This window comes from Rhyacophila brunnea, unplaced genomic scaffold (genome assembly GCF_057557595.1).
Source record: "Rhyacophila brunnea isolate RB1 unplaced genomic scaffold, BYU_Rbru_1.0 scaffold_21, whole genome shotgun sequence".
Taxonomy (NCBI): domain Eukaryota; kingdom Metazoa; phylum Arthropoda; class Insecta; order Trichoptera; family Rhyacophilidae; genus Rhyacophila; species Rhyacophila brunnea.
This window is the reverse complement of record NW_028232871.1, coordinates 9,065,416-9,091,334: the sequence shown is the minus strand read 5'-3', so window position 1 is coordinate 9,091,334 and position 25,919 is coordinate 9,065,416. Positions and strand designations below refer to the sequence as shown.

At 36.9% G+C, this 25,919-nt stretch overlaps 1 protein-coding gene across 1 annotated transcript; it reads left to right on the top strand.

Moving 5' to 3' along the window:
• Positions 1–1,752: 1,752 nt before the first annotated feature.
• On the top strand, positions 1,753–25,787 carry Vps39 (vacuolar protein sorting 39). The gene is made up of 13 exons (XM_085949109.1): positions 1,753–1,993; positions 4,472–4,621; positions 11,383–11,510; positions 13,614–13,814; positions 14,745–14,931; positions 15,371–15,488; positions 16,723–16,849; positions 17,485–17,865; positions 19,636–19,858; positions 20,591–21,049; positions 22,576–22,811; positions 23,368–23,502; positions 24,555–25,787. The coding sequence occupies exons 1-13, from the start codon at positions 1,924–1,926 to the stop codon at positions 24,711–24,713; spliced, it is 2,574 nt and encodes an 857-aa protein (XP_085805235.1). The 5' UTR covers positions 1,753–1,923; the 3' UTR covers positions 24,714–25,787.
• The last annotated feature ends 132 nt before the right edge of the window (positions 25,788–25,919 follow it).

Genomic DNA, 25,919 nt, shown 5'->3' with positions numbered 1-25,919 from the left:
CTCCGGTTCGTAAAATTTTCAATTTCGAGCGCTGCATAGTATTCAGTGGGCGGCGCTGAGTCGTTCTAGAGTCTATACCCAATTACAATTTTTGGTTGGCACATTGGAATTAAGGCCATCCTCCCACGGCGCAACTTATGTCCGTCGAAACTGAAACTAAAATTCCAGCCAGTATCTAGCTAATGTATTTCAATGGCGGCTCGCTGACGGCGAGACTGGAATCTCTCAGCTTCAAAACGGTCGCGAAGAGATGCGACATGCTAGTCGCGCGGTCTCTGAAGTTTCCAGTCACCGTAAAACAGTAGTACCTACCAACATCATTAGATTTCGGTGAAAAATCATATTTTCTTACCAAAATTGGTAGCACTTCGTAAAGCCGCTAGCGTCATATCGTAAAAACCAAAACAACCAGAGACATCAAAAGTAAATATTAATCGGAAAATTAAAATAACATAATTGTAAACGCTGCAGCGCGCGTATTGTCAGTTTTTGTACAACACAGCTGACAGTCCAGTTTGATAGTTTGAGGTTATGTGATTATTATTTCAACTGGGTTTCAGTAGCGCCGTGTGCGAAGCATCACATTGGTCAGTTTATGAGTTCCTTCACAAACCAGTTCCATCAGATTTCAGTTGCGCCGTGGGAGGATGGCCTAAAGCTATCAATCTCTACATATGTAATATGTACAGTGGCATAGTGCTAAATAAATTAGTGCCCGGTCGCTGTTTTAAAAAAAATCACCCCCCACCCCAGCTCGTACTAGAGAATAATAGTACCTAATCATGTTTTATGTCAATATCGACGTAAGCGGGGCTCAAGCCTGTCAGTACCTTGGTCCTTGACGTATCTAAAGCCCTCATTGTGGTTTGACTGTCCATGGAATTTAGAGTATCTTCCTCCGGCACCAGACTTTAAAAGCTCCAAAATCTTTCTCATATTGTCGTGTTGTAAAGTGGTTATTAATAATTTAAACGGATTTAAACCTATTTTCAAAACACAGCTTTGTTTTATCTATTCTACCGATGACAAAATGACAGCAATGTATTTTTGACGCTAATATGAACGTGTTCTTTTCAGCACATTTTTGGCGACGCACTTATTTTCCTCCAAAAAGCATGGGCCACAGCTGGTTTAGACTAATAATTGATTGATTAGGTTATCGATATTGTGAATTAATACAGCATAATGTTATTGACAGCTTACAAGAATAATAATTTTTTGAATGAAGGATTTAGAATTTCACATTTTAGGACTAATAAAGCTTAAAAACTGATCGTAATGTCCTGTCAACCTCTTTTGGTATTTTAAATCACCCACCGGAATAAAGTTACTATCAATAGTATTTACAATCTGCATACAAGTATTTCCCTACACGTATAACTAATAGTATTCAATGTGCTAAATATTATTGGTTATAACTAAATTAAATAATACATAAACATCCAAAATATATACAATAAAACCGCCCTATAAAATATTTTTTAATTTCTTTTAATTAATAAATATCTTTATTTTAAAACAAAAGTAAATTAAACTTTAGTGGTAAAGTAAAAATAATTAAATTTTTTATTAGTTTTGATTAAAAAAATAATTTTTAGTAATTTTGGATGGGAAACTTGAGCTCTTTAGTTAGGTTGTACAATAGAAATTTATGATGCAGTACTTTTAACAGTAGTCAATTTGTTAATGTAAAAAAAGAGTAGGAACTGTATTTTATTTCTTGGCAATGTTAAATATGCCCATCAGGAAAATGAAAATATAAAATAATAGCCCGAAATGTCAGATACTGTGATGCGTTCTGTCAAAATATTTTTCGTGTTAAACGCTACATCAAATATTTAGATGGTTCCTATTGAGTACTTGTGATTACGACATTGGATTGTGAGATATTGGTAGAATATATTCTTAAGATACTGCCTAATCATGCACGAAGCTTTCGAAGTGTCTTCCTTGTTGAAGCTGACGGAACAAATCGAGTCGATAGCTGCCTATGGTAAACTTATCTTTGCTAAGAATATTACGTTATAAATGAATTCCTAAAGTAATACTTGAACTGGAGAATACTATGATCCTTCTTTTGGCTTATCTTAATTTTAATTGTTTTATAAATTTCGCCTGTAGAGTCAATTTGGCTGATGTGTATTGAAAAACTATCGTTGCCGATTCGAAAATCCAATTACAAAAAACGCCCGCGGTAGATAGGCCACGGTCAACCTCGAACGATTGACAGCTAAGTACGTTATCAAATACACCAGTGCTTTCCAAGTGCTTACTACGGCCCCGAGTTCTGAAAAAAATAATTATTACCTACTATAGGTACTTACATACCTACATATTAGGGGGAATTCTGGAACAGGACAGATTTCTCCATGATTAGCAACAGGCACAACATCGAGAGTGTTGACAGCTTCAAATACCTGGGGGTACACATCACGGGAGATGGCATTTTGTAAACAGAGCTCGCTATCCGAATGGGAATGGCTGGAGCAACATTCAACTCGATGCAGAGTGTCTGGGACTCACTACCGTACTTGCTTGTATACTGATGGTGCTGCTTTACTGTAGTGAATCATAGCGCCTTATGAAGGCATAGAGCAACAGTTGCTTTGCTTTGCAACAGATTATTAAGAGAGCGAACCAAGCAGCTTCTCATCGTGCTGGAAGTGAAGAGGCGACGTTGGACCTGGCTCAGCCACATGCTGCAGACGTTGAAATGAACTTCAACCTACCTTGGCTCTTCTTCAAGCCAACCGGATTCCGGCGTCCTAGAAAGCCGCTAAATACTATTTATAGTGTATACGGCGAAGGTGTGAGATGCTGGTATGACCTGGAATGACACAAGAAGGCTGGCGAGAGACAGGGATTCTTGGAGGCTCCGTGTGGTATCCATATGCTCCAGCCAAGGGACAAACATGGCTGAATAAGAAGAAAAAGATAAATACATAATATATCATAAACAAAATTGAAATAATAAATATTTTAAATCTGTTTAAGTTTAAAATGTATTAACAGATTTTTGATTTTTACGAGAAATGGATGTTAGCCGCTTGCTCAACTTATTAGGCCCATACAGTGGGTCCGAACACATATTGAAAAACTAGATGCGAATTTGCCAAACCCGGGATATGAACCTGGGACCCACGACATTATAGCCCTAACCAGCAGTGGTTGGTCTAACATACAAGTCCACTGCACTACTTGCATTGTAATGCAAACCATAAACTCTGATCTGCCCATATTGCCAAAAGGTGATAATACAGACAATATGCACCGTATACGTCATCTTCACTCAAGTCATTTGCGTCAATATGTTTGGTTTACTGAAAATGAACCCAAGCTCAGTATGAACCAAAGCCATTAAAAAACAACTTAAACCGTGCTAATCGTTTTCGCCATGCGTAAGTCGCTGAATATTGTCCCCTAATCCGAGATATTGACATCATATACTTAGGTCTGAATACAGAGCAATTACAGGTTTGATTTATTGGTGTGTTATAGTTTACTCTTCAGGCTGCTAATTATATTTAGTATCAGATTTAGCAATCTCATATGTAAAATGCCTGTAAAAAAATCTTAGTATGTTAAGGTATTTTGACTTATGTGTATTGCAATTTAAATCAGTATAAAGCAAAGCCACACGGGCGCTGCGTCCGCCCTGCATCGCGAGACCGCTGTATTCCGACTGCGAGCGGAGGTGAGGATGCACCGCTGATGCGTCGTCACTGTTATTCACAGTCGGAATACAGCGGTCTCGTGATGCAGCGCCGGTGTGGCTTCTCTCATACTCGGAGGGAAGATAGTATGGCAGTAAAAATAATCTTGCTATCTACAGCATTTCTGGAAAATAATATTTCATTATCCTGTGTGTTGACTAAACGCGAAATGATGTTGGTTATTTATTATATAGAAAATTATTAATTCATGAATTCTAGTGATAAGCTTTAAAGCTTCTAATGTTAATGCTATTTCACAAAGTGCAGTTTTATAATAATAATGCGATCATTATTCATACAGTGTACCAAATTGCTAAAGATAATGACGTATATATGATTAAAATGGCTTCCGTTAAAAGTGGAAGGTGTTTTTCTACTATAAGAGAAAAAATCGTTACTTAAAATTAAATCAAGAAAGACTTAAGGAACTTGCAACATGTTTTATTAAATGTAAAATATACAGATAATTTCCCAAATGTCAATAAGACAGATTAAAGAAGTTATATATAAAGTATTGTCGAAGAAAAACAACGCCGAATTGATTTCATTTTTCAATAAGGTAAGTTTCCAGTGCACCCTCAAAAATTACAATCCAAAAAATCGCTGGCCGCCATCGTTCCTGACACGTAATCGCTCGACCACCGTGCATCATATTATATAGATACATAATTGTGAAAAATACTCAGATAAATAAACAGACCTTGGCAAATGTGATATAAATTTAGAACACAATTTAGTATTTGATTTTTTTGTTTCAGATGATAATCTATTATTAGGAACCAGACAGGGCCATTTGTTGATGTATCTGGTGACACAAAGCACAGAAGGCCAGAAGTATAAACTACAAGTGTTACGTTACCATAAGACGTTCAGTAAAAAACCGATACAGCAAATTGAAGTTATTCCAGGTAAAATAACATTGTAATAATAGTCAGAGATTGATAAATATAATCATTTCTCAGTCAGTGATTATATACTATACTGGGATTCGTAAATCCCAAGAACTTAAGAGATATTTTTATATGCCTAGTGTGTTATATAAGAGAGACCTGAAAGAAATCCATTATTTCATAGTGTACGAGGGTGGGTCAATAAGTCCTTAGAAAAGCCGACAGGTGGCGCGACTAGTACTGTAAGCGGTTTGTTTTCATGCAGCGGCACTACCGATTCAGTATGCTGCAAAGTTTCAATCAGATTGGTCGGGTTGTTGTTTTTTATTTTCGTACATTTAAAAAAAAAATCGCTTGTTTACAAAAATGGAGAAAATTGAGTTTAGAGCTGTTATTAAACATTTTAATATAAAAGGGTTAACAGCAAAGGAAATAAAAAATGAGTTGGATTTAGTTCACGGCATATCTGCTCCTTCACTTGCAACTATTAATAACTGGTTAAATGAATTTAAACGTGGTCGTACATCAACAAAGGATGAACCACGCTCAGGACGTCCTGTAGAGGTGACTACACCAGAAATGATCAATAAAATCCACGATATGGTGTTAAGTGACCGAAGATTAAAGTTGAGTGAGATAATTGAGGTTACAGGGATCTCAAAAGGTAGCGTCATTTCTATTTTACATGACAAATTGGGCATGAAAAAAGTTTCTGCAAGATGGGTGCCGCGTTTGCTCACAGTCGACAATAAACGCAATAGGGTGGTGGCCTCTAAAGCCCTGTTGTCGCTCATGCAACGCAATCCGGATGAATTTTTTCGTCGCTTTGTGACTAGATGAAACATGGATACACCACTATACTCCCGGGACGAAAGAACAGTCAAAGCAGTGGATTGAGAAAGGCGAACCATGTCCAAAGAAGGCGAAAACCGTAAAATCAGCTGGTAAGGTTATGGCTACTGTATTTTGGGATGCACGTGGAATTATTTTCGTTGACTATTTGGAAAAAGGAAAAAAAAAACAGGGGATTATTATGCATCTTTATTGGACCAGCTAAAAAACGAAATTGAAGAAAAACGGCCTCATTTAAACAAGAAAAAAATCCTCTTTCATCAGGACAATGCCCGTGTTCACACATGTTTACGATCAATGGCTAAAATTGAAGAATTGAAGTTCGAATTGGTCGACCACCCACCGTATTCGTCAGATTTAGCCCCCAGTGACTTTTTCCTTTTCCCAAACTTAAAAAAATGGCTAAGTGGACAACGTTTTTTTTTAAATGAAGAAGTCATCGATCGGACAAATGCTTATTTTGAGGACCTTCCGAAAACTTATTTTTCTGACGGTTTAAAAAAAATTGAGAAACGTCTAACCAAGTGTATTGAGCTCCAAGGAGATTATGTTGAGAAATAAAAAAAAAATACAAAAATAAAAACTGTTTTAATGCTTTTTTCTAAGGAATTATTGACCCACCCTCGTAGTATAAAAAATGATCATTAAAAAGAAAATGTTATTTAAATATCATGCATGTTTAAATACCACATTTAAATATCATGCACCTAGAACAGGGGAGGGGCAAACTTTTTGGATGGAGGGCCAAATTTAAAAATTCAAAATGAGCGGCGGGCCGCAAGTAAAATACCATTTTTAGATATACACTATTATCACGAAAAATAAACATTACAAAAAAAAATAATGAGAATAATAAAACTGTTGTACATTTTTGAACATTTTTTTAAATTCAGGTGTTGATTTTGTAGTTGATATTCTCAAAACTGCTTGTAAATGGGCATCGGAGATATTTGATCGTAAAGAATTTTTATTGAGGTTCATGATCGAAAATGTTTGTTCACATATATAGGTTGATCCAAAAATAACAAACATTTTTCTTGCATAATCTTTAAGTTGGTCGAATTTGTCTGAATTAAGGGCATTGTAAAATTTGGAGATTTCTTCACGACGATGTAATTCTCTTAAATCAGTGTCACACTGCAGATCAATAATCTCAAGTTGTAGCTCTGTCGGCACACTATCAATATATATTGAAATCGATGTTCAACGTAGAAAATAGTGGTTACATAGTGTGAGACGAGATGCAAGGAAGACGTACTGAGATAATACATTTACGAAACAACAAATTCTTCAAATTTTAATCTATTGTCAATATTTTTTAAAAAATTATAAAAAAGTTATTCGTAATCAGAAGTACAATTAATGATGGCGGGCCGCAAAAAAATACCCGGCGGGCCGCAGTTTGCCCCCCCTTGACCTAGAACCTAGCACACCTAGAGTGTTTTTAGCACTGAAAGACTTCTAAAATGACCATTTCTCTTGCAGCTTTTAGATTCTCTGTATGTAAAAAATGGCTAATATGGCAAAATTAAAATATCCAATTAAAGTGTCTTCGACGTACAGTAGAACCTCGATATAACGAACTTCAGATATAAATGACAAAATATCCGGTCAAATGTCAAAATTGTTAAAAACATCCTGATAATGATATACATGTTTAAATCCAAGTGTCACCGTTTGTAAACAATTTTCTGCGCATACGTCATAATCATGTCATACTTCTCGCACTCGAATTTGAATCATAATGCCGTCCTGCTCATAGACTGAACGTAGCACCGCTGGCCACTAATTCACATAGCTGTACAGCAGTTTAATTTGTTTACTCTAAGTGAACGGATGCATTTATTACCCTATTTAATAAGTTTAAATTGTAAATTATGATCAAATACATCATTGTAATCGTATTAGATATAATAGAATTAATTTAACGTTGAATCAAAACTATAAGTCATACAAAAGTTGGAGTCTGGATTGTCTGTGTCCCAATGTGAGGAATATGGCACATAATATTTTCAATCCATTTATGGAAACTTCACTGGCCTTCTATTGTACCGCTTATTTTCATAATAAAAAAAATGCATTCGGAAAACCTACTTTTATACAACGGACTTTCAGCTTTAACGGACACCCACTCACCCGCATTAGTCTGTCATATCGAGGTTCTACTGTACTTGAATAGACAATTACTCAAATGAGCAATATTTGGGTGATATGGAAAATGTCAACTTCTCGGTACAACTTACGGGTAATTTTTACAGTCACACTACAAAAAACGTGTGGATTGTTGTGATGAAGAATTACCCCATCCCTGTTAATTGAACTTGTTCATTTACCAATCCTTATTTAATGTTTCTGCACTGCGGACTATGTAGATATCCGGGTTTTTGTATTGTATGGACCGCATAGTCGAGTTCAACTGCATTTCTGACAGGGTCGCAAGCGTGATACTTAAAATCAATGCTAGGTACCGCATTCAGATTTTGCAAGTATATGCTCCGACACAGAGCTATCCTGATGAAAAAGTGGAAGAGTTTTACGAGGAAATAACATCCTTGAAAAATAAAAGTAAATGCCACTTCAACATCATAATGGGAGATTTCAATGCACGTATTGGATCATACCAAAGAGATGACGTAGCGGTCGGACATTTCGGACATGGCTCAAGGGATGGTAGAGGGGACATGCTTGTGGAGTTTGCTGAAACCAACAATCTTCACATCATGAATTCCTTTTTTCAACATAAACCTACACGTAAATGGACGTGGAGAAGCCCGACAGGAAGGACCAGCGAAATCGATTACATCCTCGCTGACAGAAAATATACATTTTTAAACTGTAAGGTGATCAATCAGTTTAACACCGGCAGTGATCACCGGATGGTGAGATGTAAGATAAGATTGAACGTCAAATCAGAAAGATCCAAACTGCATAAGAAGTCAAATGCTCGCGTATACATGCAGAACAATACTGAATTCCAAAATGAACTCAAAAATGCACTATCGGCTTTCTTAGATGAGAACGAAACCGTTTCCCTATCCAACGCGGAGGATATAACGAATATTATTCTACAATGTGCAGAAAAAACAGGCGTAAAAAGCTCAGAAGTTACACCTTCCACCAAGCTTTCGAAGGCAACATTGAATCTTATGGAGCAGAGAAGGAAAACCAAGAGCGATAGACAGGCGCAAAACGATATGGAGTTTTCATCACTTTGCAAAACCCTCCGAAGGAAGATTAGAGAAGACCTTCGTAAATTCAATGTAAACCTCATACAAGCAATTGTGAAAGCAGGCAGAAGTTTAAACAAAAACAAGCAATGCTTGTCGATAGGAAAACGTCAAATCACAGCACTAAAAGCAAAAGATGGTTCTATCGTCAGAAATTGGGAACACTTGTTAAGCCGAGTTGAAGAGTTCTACAGCGATCTCTACAGTGATGACACTGACAATACGACTATAGACTTAGATCTTCAGAGAAATGGAAATTCGGAAGACCATACTCCCGAAATTACATCCTGGGAAGTAACCCATGCTTTAAATTACATGAAAAGTGGGAAAGCCCCCGGGGAAGACGGTTTAACGATAGATATCCTCAAAAAAGCAGGAAAGGATGCAAATGAAGTACTTGCACAATTGTTCACAGCCTGCATATGCAAAGAGGATGTCCCAGAGGTATGGAAAAATGCCAGCATTGTCATTCTTCACAAAAAAGGTGACAGAGAAGACCTAGCAAATTATCGTCCAATAAGTCTACTCCCTATTCTCTACAAGACGTTCACAAAAATTCTCTCAAACCGTCTGCAAAATGTACTAGACGAGAACCAACCGAGAGAACAAGCCGGATTTAGAGGAGGATACAGCACTATGGACCATATCCAAGTCGTCAGAGAAATCATAGAGCGGTACCAGGAATACAAACTGCCACTATGCATGGGTTTTATAGACTATGAGAAGGCGTTTGATTCGATAAAGAAATGTTCAATACTCGACGCACTCAGAAAACAAGGAATCCCTGGACGCTATATAAATATTTTCAATAATATATACAGTAGCGCAACAGCATCTGTAAATCTCCATAAACCATCGCGCAGATTTCCTATCAGCAAAGGAGTCCGACAAGGTGATACAATCTCACCTAAACTATTTACAGCTACCCTTGAAGACTTATTCAGGCAACTTGACTGGAATGACAAAGGGATCCCCATAAATGGAGAATACCTGAGTCATCTGCGCTTTGCCGATGACATAGTAATTTTCTCGCAAGACTCAGAAGACCTCCAAAGCAGAATGCAGGAACTCGCTGAAGTAAGCAACAAAGTAGGTTTGAAAATAAATGTAACAAAGACGAAAGTCATGTTCAACTGCTTTGCAGGCCAAAAAGAGATCCTCATCAATGGCACTCAGCTCGAACAGGTGAAAAGCTACATCTATCTGGGACAACAAGTATCTATAGATGGATGTATATTTGATGAAATTGTTCGCAGAGTAAAGCTAGGCTGGAGTGCTTTTGGCCGCCTGAATAATGTCTTCAAAAGTGACCTTCCACTGTGCCTAAAGCGCAAAGTGTTCAACCAGTGTGTGCTTCCCGTGATGACATATGCGTGTGAAACATGGACCCTAAGTAAAAGAGAGATCCAGAAACTTAGAGTAGCACAACGTGGTATGGAGAGGTGCATGCTGGGCATAACGCGAAAGGACAAAAAGAGGAATGAGTGGATAAGGAAGCAGACAAGGGTTTGCGATGTAATAGAGTTTATTAAAAGCCTTAAATGGAGATGGGCTGGACACATAGCTCGAAGAAGAGACAATCGTTGGACAAATCTAGTCATCCAGTGGTATCCAAGAAGTACAAAACGTCCACAAGGTAGACCTAGAGGCCGCTGGATCGATGAAATGATAAAGTTCTGCGGAAGTACGTGGCAACGCAATGCACAGGACCGAGAGAAGTGGAAGCAACTTGAAGAGGCCTTCATCCAGCAGTGGATAGATTCAGGCTGATGATGATGATGATATTATTTGGTCGACGAGGATTTAATTCAATTATCAATGTTGTTATTGAAGTTTGAAGACAATCCTAACCTGCGGCAATCTATAAATACCTGTTGCCCAATTAACCACCATTGATATCTATATATCAAGATGTGACATTTTCTTGTCAGCCTTACGATTTTTCGAGGTAAATCCTGCAAATAAACGTATTCAATGATTATGATTTCCTCCCCATCTATTCTATACACAAGGCTGCTATCGAGGGTGGTTTATCATAAATGTATTGAGGTAGTTAAATGTTACAATAAGTTAACCGTCTGAACTGTCAAAAAGTGCTATGTTTTAACTTTTAGAGCGAGATAGATAGTTTAGATGGCTAACTTATTGTAACAATTATAATACCTCAATACATAAATAATATGATAAATTGCCCTCGATAGCAGCCATGTGTATAGAATAGATACACTGGAGATGAATCAAACCAGTCGCTGAGATTCTTCAGGATATTCTTCTTCTGCCGGAGCCAGCCTAGCTTACCAGAAATCTATCAAAATATAATGTTGGGTGTCGTCCATATGTATGATGTAATGCTCTAAAGGTGGTAGGGGTCTCATATAATGTGATGACTTTATGATGAATGAACAGGCGGCTTGTAGAAAATGTGACATCGCAAAACAATCAAAATGTAAACTTATTTTATTAGAATAAAAGGGGGTTATTAATAATTAAAAATAGGTGTATTTTCGTTTTTTTTCAAAATAATATACTTTGTCCATAGGCCCTGTTTTATTTCAACCCTACAGTTGATAAAAAACAAATTATTATCTCAGTTTTGTGGAAAAATTGCTTTTATGAATTTTGATAAATACACATTGTGATTCAATTATTCTTTGATAAACAAACTAACGATATTTTGAATTGTTTTTTTTCTCTTTGCAGAATACAATCTATTGCTATGTTTATCGGATAATATTCTTGTCGTCCACGATTTACATGTTATCAATTTCCCCGTAATTCAATCTTTGCCCCTTACCAAAGGAGCGACGCTGTTCTCTGTTGATAACACGGTGAGTAATTGTCATTTAATTATATTTATCGTTTTTAATATCAACCCATAGCTTACGGGCCGCACAAAATTGTGTTTTTGCTAATTACTTTTCAAATGCAAATTAACACGTTAATTACAAAATTAATTAAAAGGGCCCGTAAGCATTGTGTTAATACTATCGACCGAAGGTACTTGATGGAATTTGAATTTAAATTGTAATGGATTTAAGTTTTGTACTATTCCATTTGAGTCGTTTTTTGCGACCCGGTTTTTGTCTTTCGGCATCTTCAGGTGCTGTGTACACTCACCAAAGGCAAACATACACTGAGGTCAGTGTATCGTTGTAAAAAAACGACTCAAATGCAATAGTACAAAACTTAAGTCCATTAGAATTCAAACGTTTTTATTTTTAAATTAATCAATTAAGCACCCAAGCAAAGATCACATATTTGTATTGTGACCTCACCAGGAATCGAAACCGAAGCCCCGGATCGGAAGCCAGTGCCTTACACATTGGGTTACGAGGGCCGCATCATGCAATATTTATTATAGACGATAGTAAGATAAAAATTTGTCTTAAAAATACATCACTAAACTAGTCACAGAACAAGTCACGGCGGAACTGGCAAAGCATCAATCCACACAATAACTTATGCTTATATAATACGAAATAACACGATTCCCGCCGACTATCCGGCCCAAAAACGTTGAAGAAAACTTTCTCCAGCAGTGCTTCCCAACCTTTTCTGCATGCACAATGAACTGTTTGGTAGAGCGACAGTCTCGGTAACTGTTGGTTGCCGGTTCAATTCTGCAACTGGATATGAAAAACATGTTTTTTTTCAATTAACGTTTGCTCCGGTGCCAGTATTATCCAATGGATTGGACACATGACTAAGAGTCATACTTAACGGGTGGAGGTTGGCTGTTGAGATCCGATACAGTGCACACTAAACTTTGTCAAATCATACTTATTTGTTTTCATTGAACTATGAATACAGATTGCAGATGGTGTTGGTTAGTTTTTAAAATTCAATTAAACCCTGCCTAGATCAAACCATAATTGTAGAGGTAGGCTGTGGAGATACAACAAAAGTAATGCACACTTTGTCAGACATACTTATTTATTTTCATTTAACTACAAATACAGATTGCAGATGGTGTCGGTCAGTTTTTAAAATTTTATTAAATCCTGCCTCAACCAAACCATAGTTTCGTAAAGTTTAGTAAAAAATATTCGGTACAAGTCTGTGTACTGGAAGTCAGGCGCAGCAACACAGCAGCAATTCGGAACCTAACCTAACAAATAATCCAGTATATCGGCTATTTTCAAAATATGTTTGCCACTGGTTTTCACTAAACAGACAAGAACCAAATATTCTTCTGTCTATAAAATATATAAATTTATGTATTACTAACCAAGACCATCTGCAATTTCTTATTACAATGTAAACAAATAAGTATGATCGCCAAAGCTTAGTGTGTACCTACTGTTTATATCGGATCTCAACAGCCTACCTTCACCCTTCGCCACTGATATCTTGTTTGTCGTTTAAACAAACCTTTCAATGTTTTGGTAGTTAAACAAATTCAATAACTTAGGTACTATTAAGGCTATACCTCAGTTGAGGCACGGTCTAAAAAGATCGTGGCCAGGTGCAGATTGCGGGTGTAAATGACGCATGCCAAACGAAATATAATTTGTCATATAAATCCAAAATGCGTCCATTTAATGTTCTGTTTATTGTTCTATTAGTAACAATAATAATATATTCATTCACATGTTTTCTTTTTAAAGTAAATGTGTAATGTTTTTAGTCATCTTTACACGATTTAAGAATTAATACCCCTGTCGCCATCACGAAACAAATTGACGTGTTCCCAGCTCGACGATCTCTCTCCGAATGGCAGCGAGTCCAAAATTTCGTCGCGCCTATAGTTGAAAATTATTTGCCGTTTCACTGATGTATCACTTTAACAAAAATTTATTTATCTTTCGAAACAATTATAATATTTTGTTTTATCGATAAGATGTTTGATAAAATGAAAAGAAGTGCCGAGTACTTGTGTTGTTTTTTGTTTTCGCTCGTGTTTCCTCTTAATAAATTTTTGTTTTGTGCAGTCAACCGGATCTCTGACTGGCGAGATATCCATCATCAAGTTGTGCGTCGCAGTCAAGAGAAAGCTTCAAATGTACTATTTGAAGAATGGCGAATTCAAATCCCTCTGCGCTGACATCTCCGTCAGTGACATACCCAAAGTAATGATGTGGGGAGAGAGTGTCATATGTGTCGGATTCAAAGAAGAATACATACTTTATGGTGTAAGTGAAAAGTAATTTATTGACCGTAATGCAATCATAAGATAAACTATTTCTTTTATTCAACGTATAAGACACAATATTTCAGAATATAACATTCTATATATTGAATATACATAATTTGAAAATATCTCATGCATATACATACTAGAAAAAATCATTTTGTAGAAGAAAAAAGAAAATACGACACCTGACGGGACTTGAACCTGTATCTGCTGGATTTGCGCCAGTATGCTTTACCAATTAAGCTACGGGAATCATATTGAATCATGACAATTTTAATTAGTAGTTGTTACATGAAATGCTTATAGAAGTGCATCAATATTATTTAATAATAATCATTTGGTCAACAGAGGCATTAAATTGGCGCTGATTGTCTCCAATGGGTTAACTTCCAAAGATGTTGAAAGCTGAGAATGAAACTGAAAAATGTTTACTAAGGTTTATGATTACATTAGCCGAAAGTGGTTTCACATTGCTGATTTATTTGTAGCTTTCACATTTCACATTTCTACTCTGGGCTGCACTGAGATAAAAAAAACATCTTCTGTTAGTGTTACAAGACTATATGAAGTTTGTTTTTATACAATGCACCATCATTATTTATATGAGCAATCATATCGTATCTAACTATAGCCTTACCATTATATGTAGCATAGGTACGTATGTGTTGGCGGCGAACTGCGGAACCTGCAGGAACTACGTTTCCCCCACACTTGCAGGTATATTTTTGCGGCCCCGACCCCCACTAAAGTCTTGACAACTGCATACGGCACCATAAAATCGTAGCCAAGATATAATGGTTCCATTATAAGGAATCAAAGCTAAATAACAGTCTACGTTTTTTTTATATTATATGGACAACACTGCCAATACAAAATTATACACAATGCTCAATGGGCTACCTTTTTATTAGGTTACACTCTTTTTCAGTTTTCTGGAGAGGTCAAGGAAAGGTTCTTGTCGAGCAGCTCCAGATCTCAAGAACCCTGCATCACCAGACTGTCTCCGACTTCCTTTATGCTTGGGAGGGATCAGAGCTCGGTAATTGTTGACGAAACAAACCCATCACTCTTGTCAAAGACTGTTATTAAATGGAATGCTCCATTGATAGCGGCCGGTAAATAAATATTTTTTATTTTATTTTAATTATGTTAGTAATCTGCCATCTACTGAGTTGAACTGGAAGTCCTATTAAATATCCAACAGAGTTGTTGTTACTCAAAGCTCATGCAATATCCGATGTACTGTACACCAATCTTGTTGGGACAATAATATTGTTACAAGCTACTGAGTAATAGATCACCACCATGCCATCTTTTTGTTATGCCCTGTTTTTCTCAAACAGGGCCGATATATCGCTTTGACCTACTTATGCGAAAAACTCCCACGTGCTGATTTATTAGTCCTAGAGTTTGACAATAAATTTATACATGTTCGCCGGGCCAAATCTACACATGAGAGGAGCCTGGGTTAATATATATGTGCCCTGAAAACCCAAACATATTAAAACTCAAGCACCCGGTCCCACATTCCATTTTATATTTTTTTCATTTCAGCTTGGAATTATCCATACATTTTGGGTTTACTCAACGATCAGATTGTAGTTCAGACGATGATACCGAATACCTTCATTCAAACTCTTTCGGAACTCAATAAGGCTCGACTGCTTTGCAGGTAAAGTCATCTTCTAATTAACACATTGGCAAACTATTAGCCGGCTCTCACATCTAAACTCGCTTCGTCTGCCACACGGCCATAAATCAAACCTTCTAGGAACGTCGCGCATAACCTCTCGTAACGTATATAAATATATTTATTCATAGGCTTTGACTTGAGCCCGGGATGCATGCAACTTGTCGATTGTAACAATAGATGTTTTGGTACAGTTCGGTTATGAGGAATACAGCGGCAAACACATTTTGAAAATACAGTAAAACCTTGTTAGTAAGAACACTGATAATTCAAAATTCGCCGTAATTCGTAATTTTCCCGAAAAAAAAGTCCCTTGAAGATTATTTTCATATAAAACCATACCTTTAATTCAAAATTCGTACATACAAAAAATTTTAATATTTGCCCCCCATACATTTCATAATTCGAAAATCGAATTTTTTTTTGATTTTCGGTCCCATGGAATTCGTATTAACGAGGTTTTACTGTAGCCGATATACTGGATTCTTTGTTAGTTTAACCTAACCAAACCCAAACTAACAAATAATCCAGTATATCGGTATTTTCAAAATGTGTTTTCCGCTGTATTCCTCATAACCGAACTGTACCAATGTTTTTTTCAAAATAAAAAGTCGCATTCAACCAATATCTGACGTATTTGACACGTTGCAGACGAGACTAGTTTTGATGTGCGAGACGGCTTACAGTCTTCCTGGATACGACCACTAACATTGCTGCTACAACCTTTTTACCTCTGCGGGCCATTGAAAATAGGAGAAACGTTTTGCGGATCGCTAACGCAGAAATAAAATATATTATTTATACAGTAACATATAACGTCTGATCGTGGTTAATTTCGTCACATAAAACCATTAATCTATTTTAAGAACATACCTGCAGATGCACAGGTTTTGAGGATTTTATTGGAATTTTCAGCATAGGCATTTGGACGCTGAAAATTCACGGACAACCAGAAAATTTCTGCGGATCACCAGTTGAGAAACACGGCTCTTAAGGCTAACATACTAATTAAATTAGATGCAAGCTGCATTTCGCATTGCAGATTCATCTGTAGCAAATTTCATGACATTGTCATTGGCACCTGTAAATAACTGCAAATTGCTCAATACAATTTTAGATTCACTTTAATCCCGATCAATCCCTTTCGTACAATGTCTTTGGATTTTACTCATTGATAGTTTTGTGATATGTATTGTTTTTTTTTTTTTTTAAATAGATGTAACGATGGGTTGCTATATGCAGCGTCAATGAGCCAAGTGTGGAGAATCGGCTGCGTGGAGATCGCCAAGCAAAGGCAGATGCTATTGAAGGATAAACAGTTTGAGTTGGCATTGACACTCACAGTAAGTAATATGACTATGTACATCCGAAGATGTTTAAGAAAACTTTCTATACTGAGCTCACTTGATTTTTATAAAATCTTCTTCTTCTTTGGCCATGCCCCTTAGCTGGAGCATATGGACACCACACGGCAGCTCCAAGACTCCCTGTCGCTCACTAGTCTTTTTGCGCCATTCCAGGACATGCCAGCATCCTGTAACTCCGCCGTATAAACTCAGTAGATAGTATTTAGCGGCCGTCCACGATGCGCTTAAAGAGCAGGCAAGAGGCCGGGTCAGGTCCAACATCGCCTCTTAACCCTCGGCTTGATGAGAGGCCGCTTGATTTGCTCTCTTACTTCCTCATTACTCCTAAAGTCATACCACCTGCATACACTGTATCTGTAGCAAACATCTGTTCTCAAAGCTCAGTATACGGTTGCTTTGGGCCTTGGTAATCAAAACACGTTTTAGAGATCTGAAAAATTCTTGGAATATATTGTAATTAAACAAAAAGGGTCCAAATGACCTCCAAAATAAATTTACTTATGTATAATCTCTCAGAAAATATTTAGACACATTGAAAAGTTTTTGCAAAACAAATTGAAGTTCCGCCATTACTAGCAATGCGTATTTATGCTTTTAAATTTATTTTCCAGAACAACTCAGATGAATCAGAAGAAGAAAAAAAACAAATTATCAACTCCATACAAATGCTGTATGCCTTTGACTTATTCCACAACAAGAAGTTTTCCGAATCAATGAAGATTTTCTTTGAACTGGAGACTGATCCGTCGGAAGTGATCAGCCTGATCCCCGAGCTCTCCGGCAATGGGTCATCGTCACCGATAGACCAGATGGCGCCCGACCTACCCGATCCTGACTTGGAGAGCAAACATTTGGCGCTGATAGAATATTTGACGGATGTCCGCCACAAAGTTCAAGCGATAACTCTGGAGAATAGTAGTGAAATAAAATTCAAGACCAAGCAAGCCACTCTGGAAACCATAGATACCACTCTTCTCAAATGTTATCTTCAGGTAATTCATCAATAACATAGTTATCAAAAAATTAATCTTCTTTTCGACACCAAGTCAGGTCTTTAATGGCTGTAGGGTATCGCTCTAAAAGTTAACAAAGGCGTATCGATTTTCCTCAGCTTGTAGGATGTCAGTCAGTGGCCATACTTTGCATGAAAATGGTCTTTGACGCTATGTATTTCGCCCATTGAATCCATTAGCATAGTGAAGAAATCAAACCTCGATATTTCACAGCACTACTCAAGACTCGGCAATAGGATGGTTTACCAAATTTGTGCTTAGCAGCGGCGAGGGGTGTGAGTAAGCTGTTAAGATTCGGCATAAATAGTGCACACTAAACTGTGTCAGTCATTCTTATTTGTTTTCGTTGGAACTAAGAATACAATTTACAGATGGTGCTGGAAGTTTTTAAAATTCAATTAAACATAGTTAGTTGCACACTTTTTCAGTCATACTTATTAGTTTTCGTTGAATTAATAATACATATTACAGATGGTGTAGGTTAGTTTTTTAAAATTCATTAAGCCCTGCCTTAACCAAATGAGATCCCCGGGGTTCCAGCGGCTAGCTCAGGTGTCCATCGGACCCCGGATTCACAAAAAAAAAAAAAAATTAAACGGATTTATATATGTTGGTAAAATTAAATAAAACACTAAGTCTTTCTCGTGCGGTCTTAGCGTTATATATTTTAATATTTGGTTGGACAACGTTACTTTATAGTCCATTACATATTTTGTTTTTTTACAATTAGTTACGCAGGTCCGTACACGGTTTACAAAGGACGCTTACTTACTTTTTTTCTCTTTTTAAATTCCTCAGACCCACGCTAACTAGTAAAAGGGACTAGTGATTGGCCAAATCTGATCGCATGATCTTTGATTCGGCGAATCACGAGCCTGACCCTGGCGCCGGCGCGCGAGGATTTCACGCACAATGCGCGGCAAAATTTATTATATTTGAATACTTATATTTAGTCTTAAAATTATCTCTTTCATCCATCATCATTTATACTTTTTAAATCAAATTAAATTTATCTTAATTACACCTCCGCCCAATATGCGATTTTCACACACCGGACGAAGGCCTTTACCTATGAATAAAAAATACTTACGTGGTTGAGCAAGGAATCAGATTAGATGTTTTATGAAGCCGTTTCTAGAGGTCAGGGTTACGTTTCGACTTACTACTAAATGATTATTTTACACCGGGAGAAGCCCGCCTGTAACAGGGGTGTATCACAAACCATAATTGATATAAAATATCTAAAATTATGCCATTAAACCATCAATCTGACCATGTCCGAACCTAATAAGATCATATGGGCCTCCACAGAGTGGAGGTTTGTATTAACAGATTTTGTTTTTACGAGAAATGGATGTCAGCCACTTGCTTAACCTATTAGGTCGGTTAGGTGCATACTCTGACTCATACACATATTAAAAAACAATATGCGTACTTGCCAGACCCAGGATTCGAACCTGGGACCCACAACGCGATAGGCGGATGTTTAAGCCGCGCGGCCATAGTGGGTGTACCATACAAAAGGAATAATATGAATATTTTTTGAGTATTTACTATGGCTTTGATTAGACAGGGTTTACATAATTGAAGTTTAAAAACTAACAAACACTATCTACGGATCTTAACAGCCTACCTCCACTCTTCGCCGCTGGTGCTTAGGTATCGTGAAAATACACAAAACGCTGATCAAAAGGTAAATATTTCCAAATCACAGACAGAATAAACTTCATTTAATAATTTATATTCCAGACTAACGATGCATTTGTGGGACCATTGCTTAGACTAAATAACTGCAAACTGAACGAGTCAGAAGAAGTACTAATCCAATACAATAAATTCTTCGAGCTTACCATCCTGTACCAGACAAAGGGGCAGCATGTCAAAGCCTTGCAGCTTCTGATGGATCAGTCGAAGCGGGCCGACTCCAATCTGAAAGGACACCATCGCACCAAAGTTTATTTGCAGCAACTGGGTAAATAATGTTTAACGGTTTTTAAGTAAAACTTTTATCCGTGATAGTGTGAAATCGCCTGAAAGAAAGGAACGTGTGACCAAAATTTGTCATGAAATATCACAAAGTATCTTCTTCTTCCTGGCGCCACAACCCTATGTGGGTCTTGGCCTCCATCAGTAGGCTGTGGAGATCGGACAAAAATAGTGTACAGTTTGTCACTTATTTGTTTTCATGGAACTAAGAATACAAATTGCAGGTGGCTTCAGATAATTTTAAAAATTCAATTAAACCCTGTTTAAACCAAGCCTATCGGGGGTGGATGAAGTTGGAATCTTACCCCGTTAATATATAGTTCAGACGGTTGCGTTGTGTGTGAGATGTGATATTGTATGGCCAGTATTGAAGGAAACAAGGTTGGTATTTATATCGTTTTGTCTTTTATTTATATGGCACAAATATACTAGTGGTATTGCACGGCAAGATAGCATGAAGTTATATTAATCTATGTTTTACGTGTAAAGGCTTAGAATTTAGATATTAAAAGGGAACGACGAGCTGCTCGCTTCGACTACATTTTGGAAGCTCTCTATGACAAATGTGTCGTTTCTGTTGCATTATTGTCTATGCTTTGACAATAACATATCAGTTATAGAGTTGTATAAAACCTTTACAAGCCATAATAGATATTGTATGTATACCTACACCTGATTCTCTTTTTGCATGATGTGCAATATTTTTTTTTTCCTGTAGGTGCTGAGCATATCAATTTGATCTTCAAATTCTCCGATTGGATTCTCAGAGAGCAGCCAGAAGAAGGACTGAAAGTATTCACAGAAGACATCCAAGAAGTGGAGAAGCTACCACGGCCCAAAGTCCTGGATTTCTTGCTGAGGGAACATGAACCATTGGCCATCCCGTACCTGGAACACATCATCCACGTGTGGCAAGAGGAAGGCTCCATCTTCCACAACGCTCTCATCAGGATGCTGAAGGAGAAGGTGACGGACAAGAAGACGGGAACTTACTCGGACGTCCAGCAGCAGAGCATGCGGGCCAAGCTGCTGGCCTTCCTGGAGAAGTCCAACCACTATGCGCCGGAAACCGTGCTCGTGCACTTTCCTACTGATACCCTCTTTGAAGAACGTGCCGCAATCCTGGGAAAGCTACAAAGTCACGAGCAAGCTTTATCTATTTATGTCTATATATTAGGTGAGAATTTGTCTTACAACTTTTTTGTTTACTTCAAAATCCACCAGTGGGTGTCATTTCATCATCATTATAATTTCGATTCACTGCGCCGGACAAAGGCCTCTCTTCTTGATCGTAAGTCTTTTGTTGTCTCTAATGCTTGTGCTACATTGGCACGCAAGTCAGACGATTTACAGTCTTTGGAGTTTTTTTCGCGTGGAGCACCCTAGATCTGCGGACTTTTAAATCCGCAGACCAGGCTCGTTGGATTTTAAACATATTTGATATTTTACTCACCGAGTTGCCAGAATTCATCCGTCAATCACTACGTAAATTCGATTTGACATTAATACGCAATCATTCGGACCGAAATGAATCTGTAATTGTTTTAAAATTTTTTATTGATTAATTTGTTAATTAACACATTAAAAAATGGGAGATTTATCAATTATTTTTTATGAAATTCATTAAAGAAAACGTAAAATTTGTGTTGTTTTCACTGTTATATTATATAATAACACAAAATTTTAGGATTATCGGACAACATTACGATAATCGCAACTTTTGACTTTTGACAGCTCGACTTTTTTATTCGTTCGTTGATCAGTAGCAGTGCATAGACAAATCGGACGATTTATTGTCCTCGGACTTTTACTCACCAATGGAGCGCCTGCATAAATTTTGCTAAAATTGATTATTAAAAATAGATCCTTATTATCCTATTGGATTCGATTGTTTCTTAAATATCCTTTGGATCATCCAACTGTCCAATGGGTCAACTAAATCTGAAACGTAAAAAATAGTTTAAACATTAGTTTGGGTAAAATCTGGTTATGCCGGCCGTAATTACAGAGCTTGAAGTTATTACAGAGTTTCTATTAGAACTATATAAACTTTTTCATGTTTTTATGAAATACTTTTTTTTGGAAATCCCGTGACAATTTCCGGGGAAAACACCTTTAAAAAAAACCAGTCAACTTCATTTTAGAGCACCATGAACTGAAAAAGTTTTGTAACCTTTTATTTACACTGGTTACTATAGTATAAGTGCATGTTTCTTCTCTTTTGAAATATACACTTCAATGTTATCCAAGCAACTCGTATAAGATCGTGGGGCTGCTGCCAAAAGTCGATAATTTAAGTATTTAGAGTTAACAACGGATTATGTGTCTATATATAAATATGACATAATATGCTAGGTCATCAAATCAAGTTAATCCGATATATAGAACATGCACATAAAGCACAAATAAATTAGCATTATGCCTGATTTTAGAAGACATGTCAAACTTCAAATTCCAATTACTCCATAACATGATTTCGTGACTTACCAATTTTTGGGAGTCACGCTCCAATATTGCAATAAAAACAATAACAAGAGACCAATGTAAATCCAACAAATAAATTTTTATTCTATTCACACTTTATCTTTCGACTCATCAATATTTGAACTTGTGAAATTGCACCAAGTGCTCTTTCTAGATGCGACAGGAAACTCAGGAGGTTTCACTACATGTAAATAATAATTATCATTTGCTTATCTGTAGGCGACGTTGACCGCGCCATAAGATACTGCGATACAGTCAGCGAGCGAAATAAAGATTCCGAGGGATACCATGACGTGTACGTGATACTCATGAAGATGCTGGTGAATCCTGAAAAGGAAGCCGTTCTCAAAGGACCTTTGGGTAACGTGCCAAAGAGTCCGAAAACGGCACAGGCGGATATCAAAACTGCTTTGGAGATCCTCGAACGAAATGTTGACAAAATCAATCCGTTAAAGGTTTATATTATTTCTGTATTATTGTTGCACCCACCCACACCCACAATGGCCGCGTGGCTTAAGCGCCGGTCTATAGTGTCGAGGGTCCCACGTTCGAATCCTGGGTCTGGCAACTACACATATTGTTTTTCAATTTGTGTATGAGTCAGAGTATGGACTTAATAGGTTGAGCAAGTGGCTGACATCCATTTCTCATAAAAAAATCTGTTTATACAAACCTCCACTCTGTGGAGGCCCATATGATCCTATTAGGATCGGACATGGTCGAAAAAAAAAGAAGAAAAAAATTATTGTTGTTTATATCTGATTGTAAAAGCCGAGTGTGAAAATGTCTTATGGGATGAGAGCATCAGTTTGATAACATTTTAAACACCAAGAAAAATGATATTATACACTCTTTTCCTGTAGCGGCAGCTTACTGTGACATCACATGATAGTATGTGACATGCATTATAATATATTTGGCGCTTATAAGTTGAATTCTTGGTCGAAAGATGGGGTAAAATAATAATGTAATTGGTTATTTGTTAAAAAAAAAATGTTCATTGTGTTTCAGGCATTGCCCATTTTACCTGATTCCGTGGCCATATCCAGTATAAAAATATTCCTCCAAGGGTCCTTCCACAATCTGCTCATAAATAGGCGAAAATCACAGGTTGTCAAAAGGCTATTGTACGCAGAGCATTTACAGGTAAATACTATATAATTATACATTTCCTTTAATCCCAATTGCTTATACATAATTTGAAAACACTTTTCAGAAGTATATAACCACTAGAAAAAATCTTTTAGAAAAAAAATATGACACCCAGCAGGATTCGAACCTGCGCCCTCGGGGTTGGCGCCCTGAACTGACCCCTAAACTATACGTGTCCTATATAACTGTGACAAAGTTAACCAGTGGTTTTTACAATACTCTCTGAAGTGCTTTCTAAATTGCGTTACCTTTTGGCAATTGAATTTTGTACCTATTTTAAATCAAAGTATTGTAATTGCCTTAATTACTAATCGGTGTTAGGATCACTCTAAATTTTTGTTATAATGTAGGTAGTAAGGTACTTGCACTTGCTAATAATTTTTAATAAATCACTTTTTTTATTAAACGACTAATTCACAAGATTTAAGAATGTAACATTCTTTTATTGAACATATATAATTTGAAAATATTTCTGAGAAATATAACCACAAGAAAAAATCTTTTTGAAAAAAATGACACCCAGCAGGTCTCCTGTGAAAAAAATAGTTTATTAAAAATTATCACAGATGTGAACCATAAGCGAAGTTTGCTACAAGTTGCATTCAACCCCTGGGCGAACTATAACAAAGTAATAATATCGACAGCTTAATCTGCAAACCAGCCAACTGCACTTTTGACGAAAAATGAGATTTTGATGGCATTTTCTTATAAACCATGTTTTCTATGGTCACACAAAATTTTAAACTCTACTAAAGGGAAGTTAAAATAGTGTTCTAATTCATACTGTCGAACAAGATCTTCTTGTCTTGTAAAGCTGTGAACTGATAAGCCCCTCCTATTTAGTTTATCGCACTTCGACTCCAGCAACTTGCGATTATTGCCCAGATCTTCTTGTCGGACAGTAATGCAGCTTATTTGTAAAAAGTGTATTTTTAATGTGTAAATTACTAAATTTTTTCTCCTTCCTGAACAATTTGCCCAAATCCGGTTTGCAGATTTAGCAGTCGATATTTAATGTTAATATGTAATCTTTTCATTTATTCCAGGTGCAGGAGTTAAAAATGCTTCACGAATCGCAGAGTGTGCTCATCGACACCTACAATATTTGCTCCGTTTGCAAAAAAAGGTTCGGCAATCAGAGTGCGATCGTTAGGTACCCCAATGGTGAAATAGTGCATTATTCTTGCCATGATAAAAAACAATAACACCGTAACGGTATATTCTTTTTATGTTAATCTATGTTTGCCCGATGTTTTGACGCAGGCTCTAATGTCATAACCAGAGCAGGGAACCCTGAGAACTCTATTAAAGTTTTCTAACTTGGACGTAACACAGTCGACGAAATTCACAAAAGAATCACGTCAGTGGACAATTGCTACTTACATTTAAAGTTCTGTCTAATTAAATGCACATTCGTAAAGCTTATGTATACATATGCCTCGAAAACCAGAACTTTAACTCTGCAAAAAGAACAAACTCTGAATTTTTTTGAAAGAAAAATTCTCTGTCATATTATTAACGGGCTAGTTGGTGATGCTGAGTTCTACGCTCTATCACTCAATTCAGATTTGGGGACTGCGTTGATTAGGTCATGTGCACAGTATGAATGATAAGTACATAATACCCCATTTACATGTGCATGGATTTACTGCTGACAGCCTACGTATTATCGAGGCAATAACAAGAAAATGCACGTGAAAACACTTATTATCGTGCAAGTTGCAAGATTGCACACATGGATCAAAAAAGTTCAGAAGCTTCTGAATTTTAATGTGACAGTTGGAATTTGTGAAATATCTGCGCCTGCGCAGTAGAACGATAGTGGCGAACCTGCTGAAAAATAAAATGAACTATACACGCAAAACATTTTTGACGTTTACCAATTTTCACAGCCGGTCAAATAGCACCATATAATGACAACATCGCGTCTCATTTACGTTTGAAGGATGAGATTGGTGAGACAGTCACCACTTTTACGTCATGCGAACAGTTATTATCACGACTGTAATTTAAAATATACACCATTGGTGCCAGTAAATCTATGCATGTGTACATGCGCTATAATGTTGAGCAATCGAAAGCATGTGGAAGAAGACGCATTTGTCACGAGGCTACCGATGATTGCAGTATACTTTGGGTGCTAAATTAGAAAGTGCCCATTTGGATTGACACATGGAGAGTGTTGTTAGAGGAAGTCAGGATCCACCGACGGTTGTCGCGCTCTTGATGATGGTGATGAACTTGGAATTTTTGAAAAATACTTCCTAAGCCAATCATACAAAAAGAAAAGAAAATAATAATATTTGGTATGTTGAAGGCTGAAGTCTCGGTTGAGAAATATAAATGAAACATTACTCAAGGCTAGGTGCTGTATAATATAGTTTACATTATTTTTTAACCCTTAGGCATAA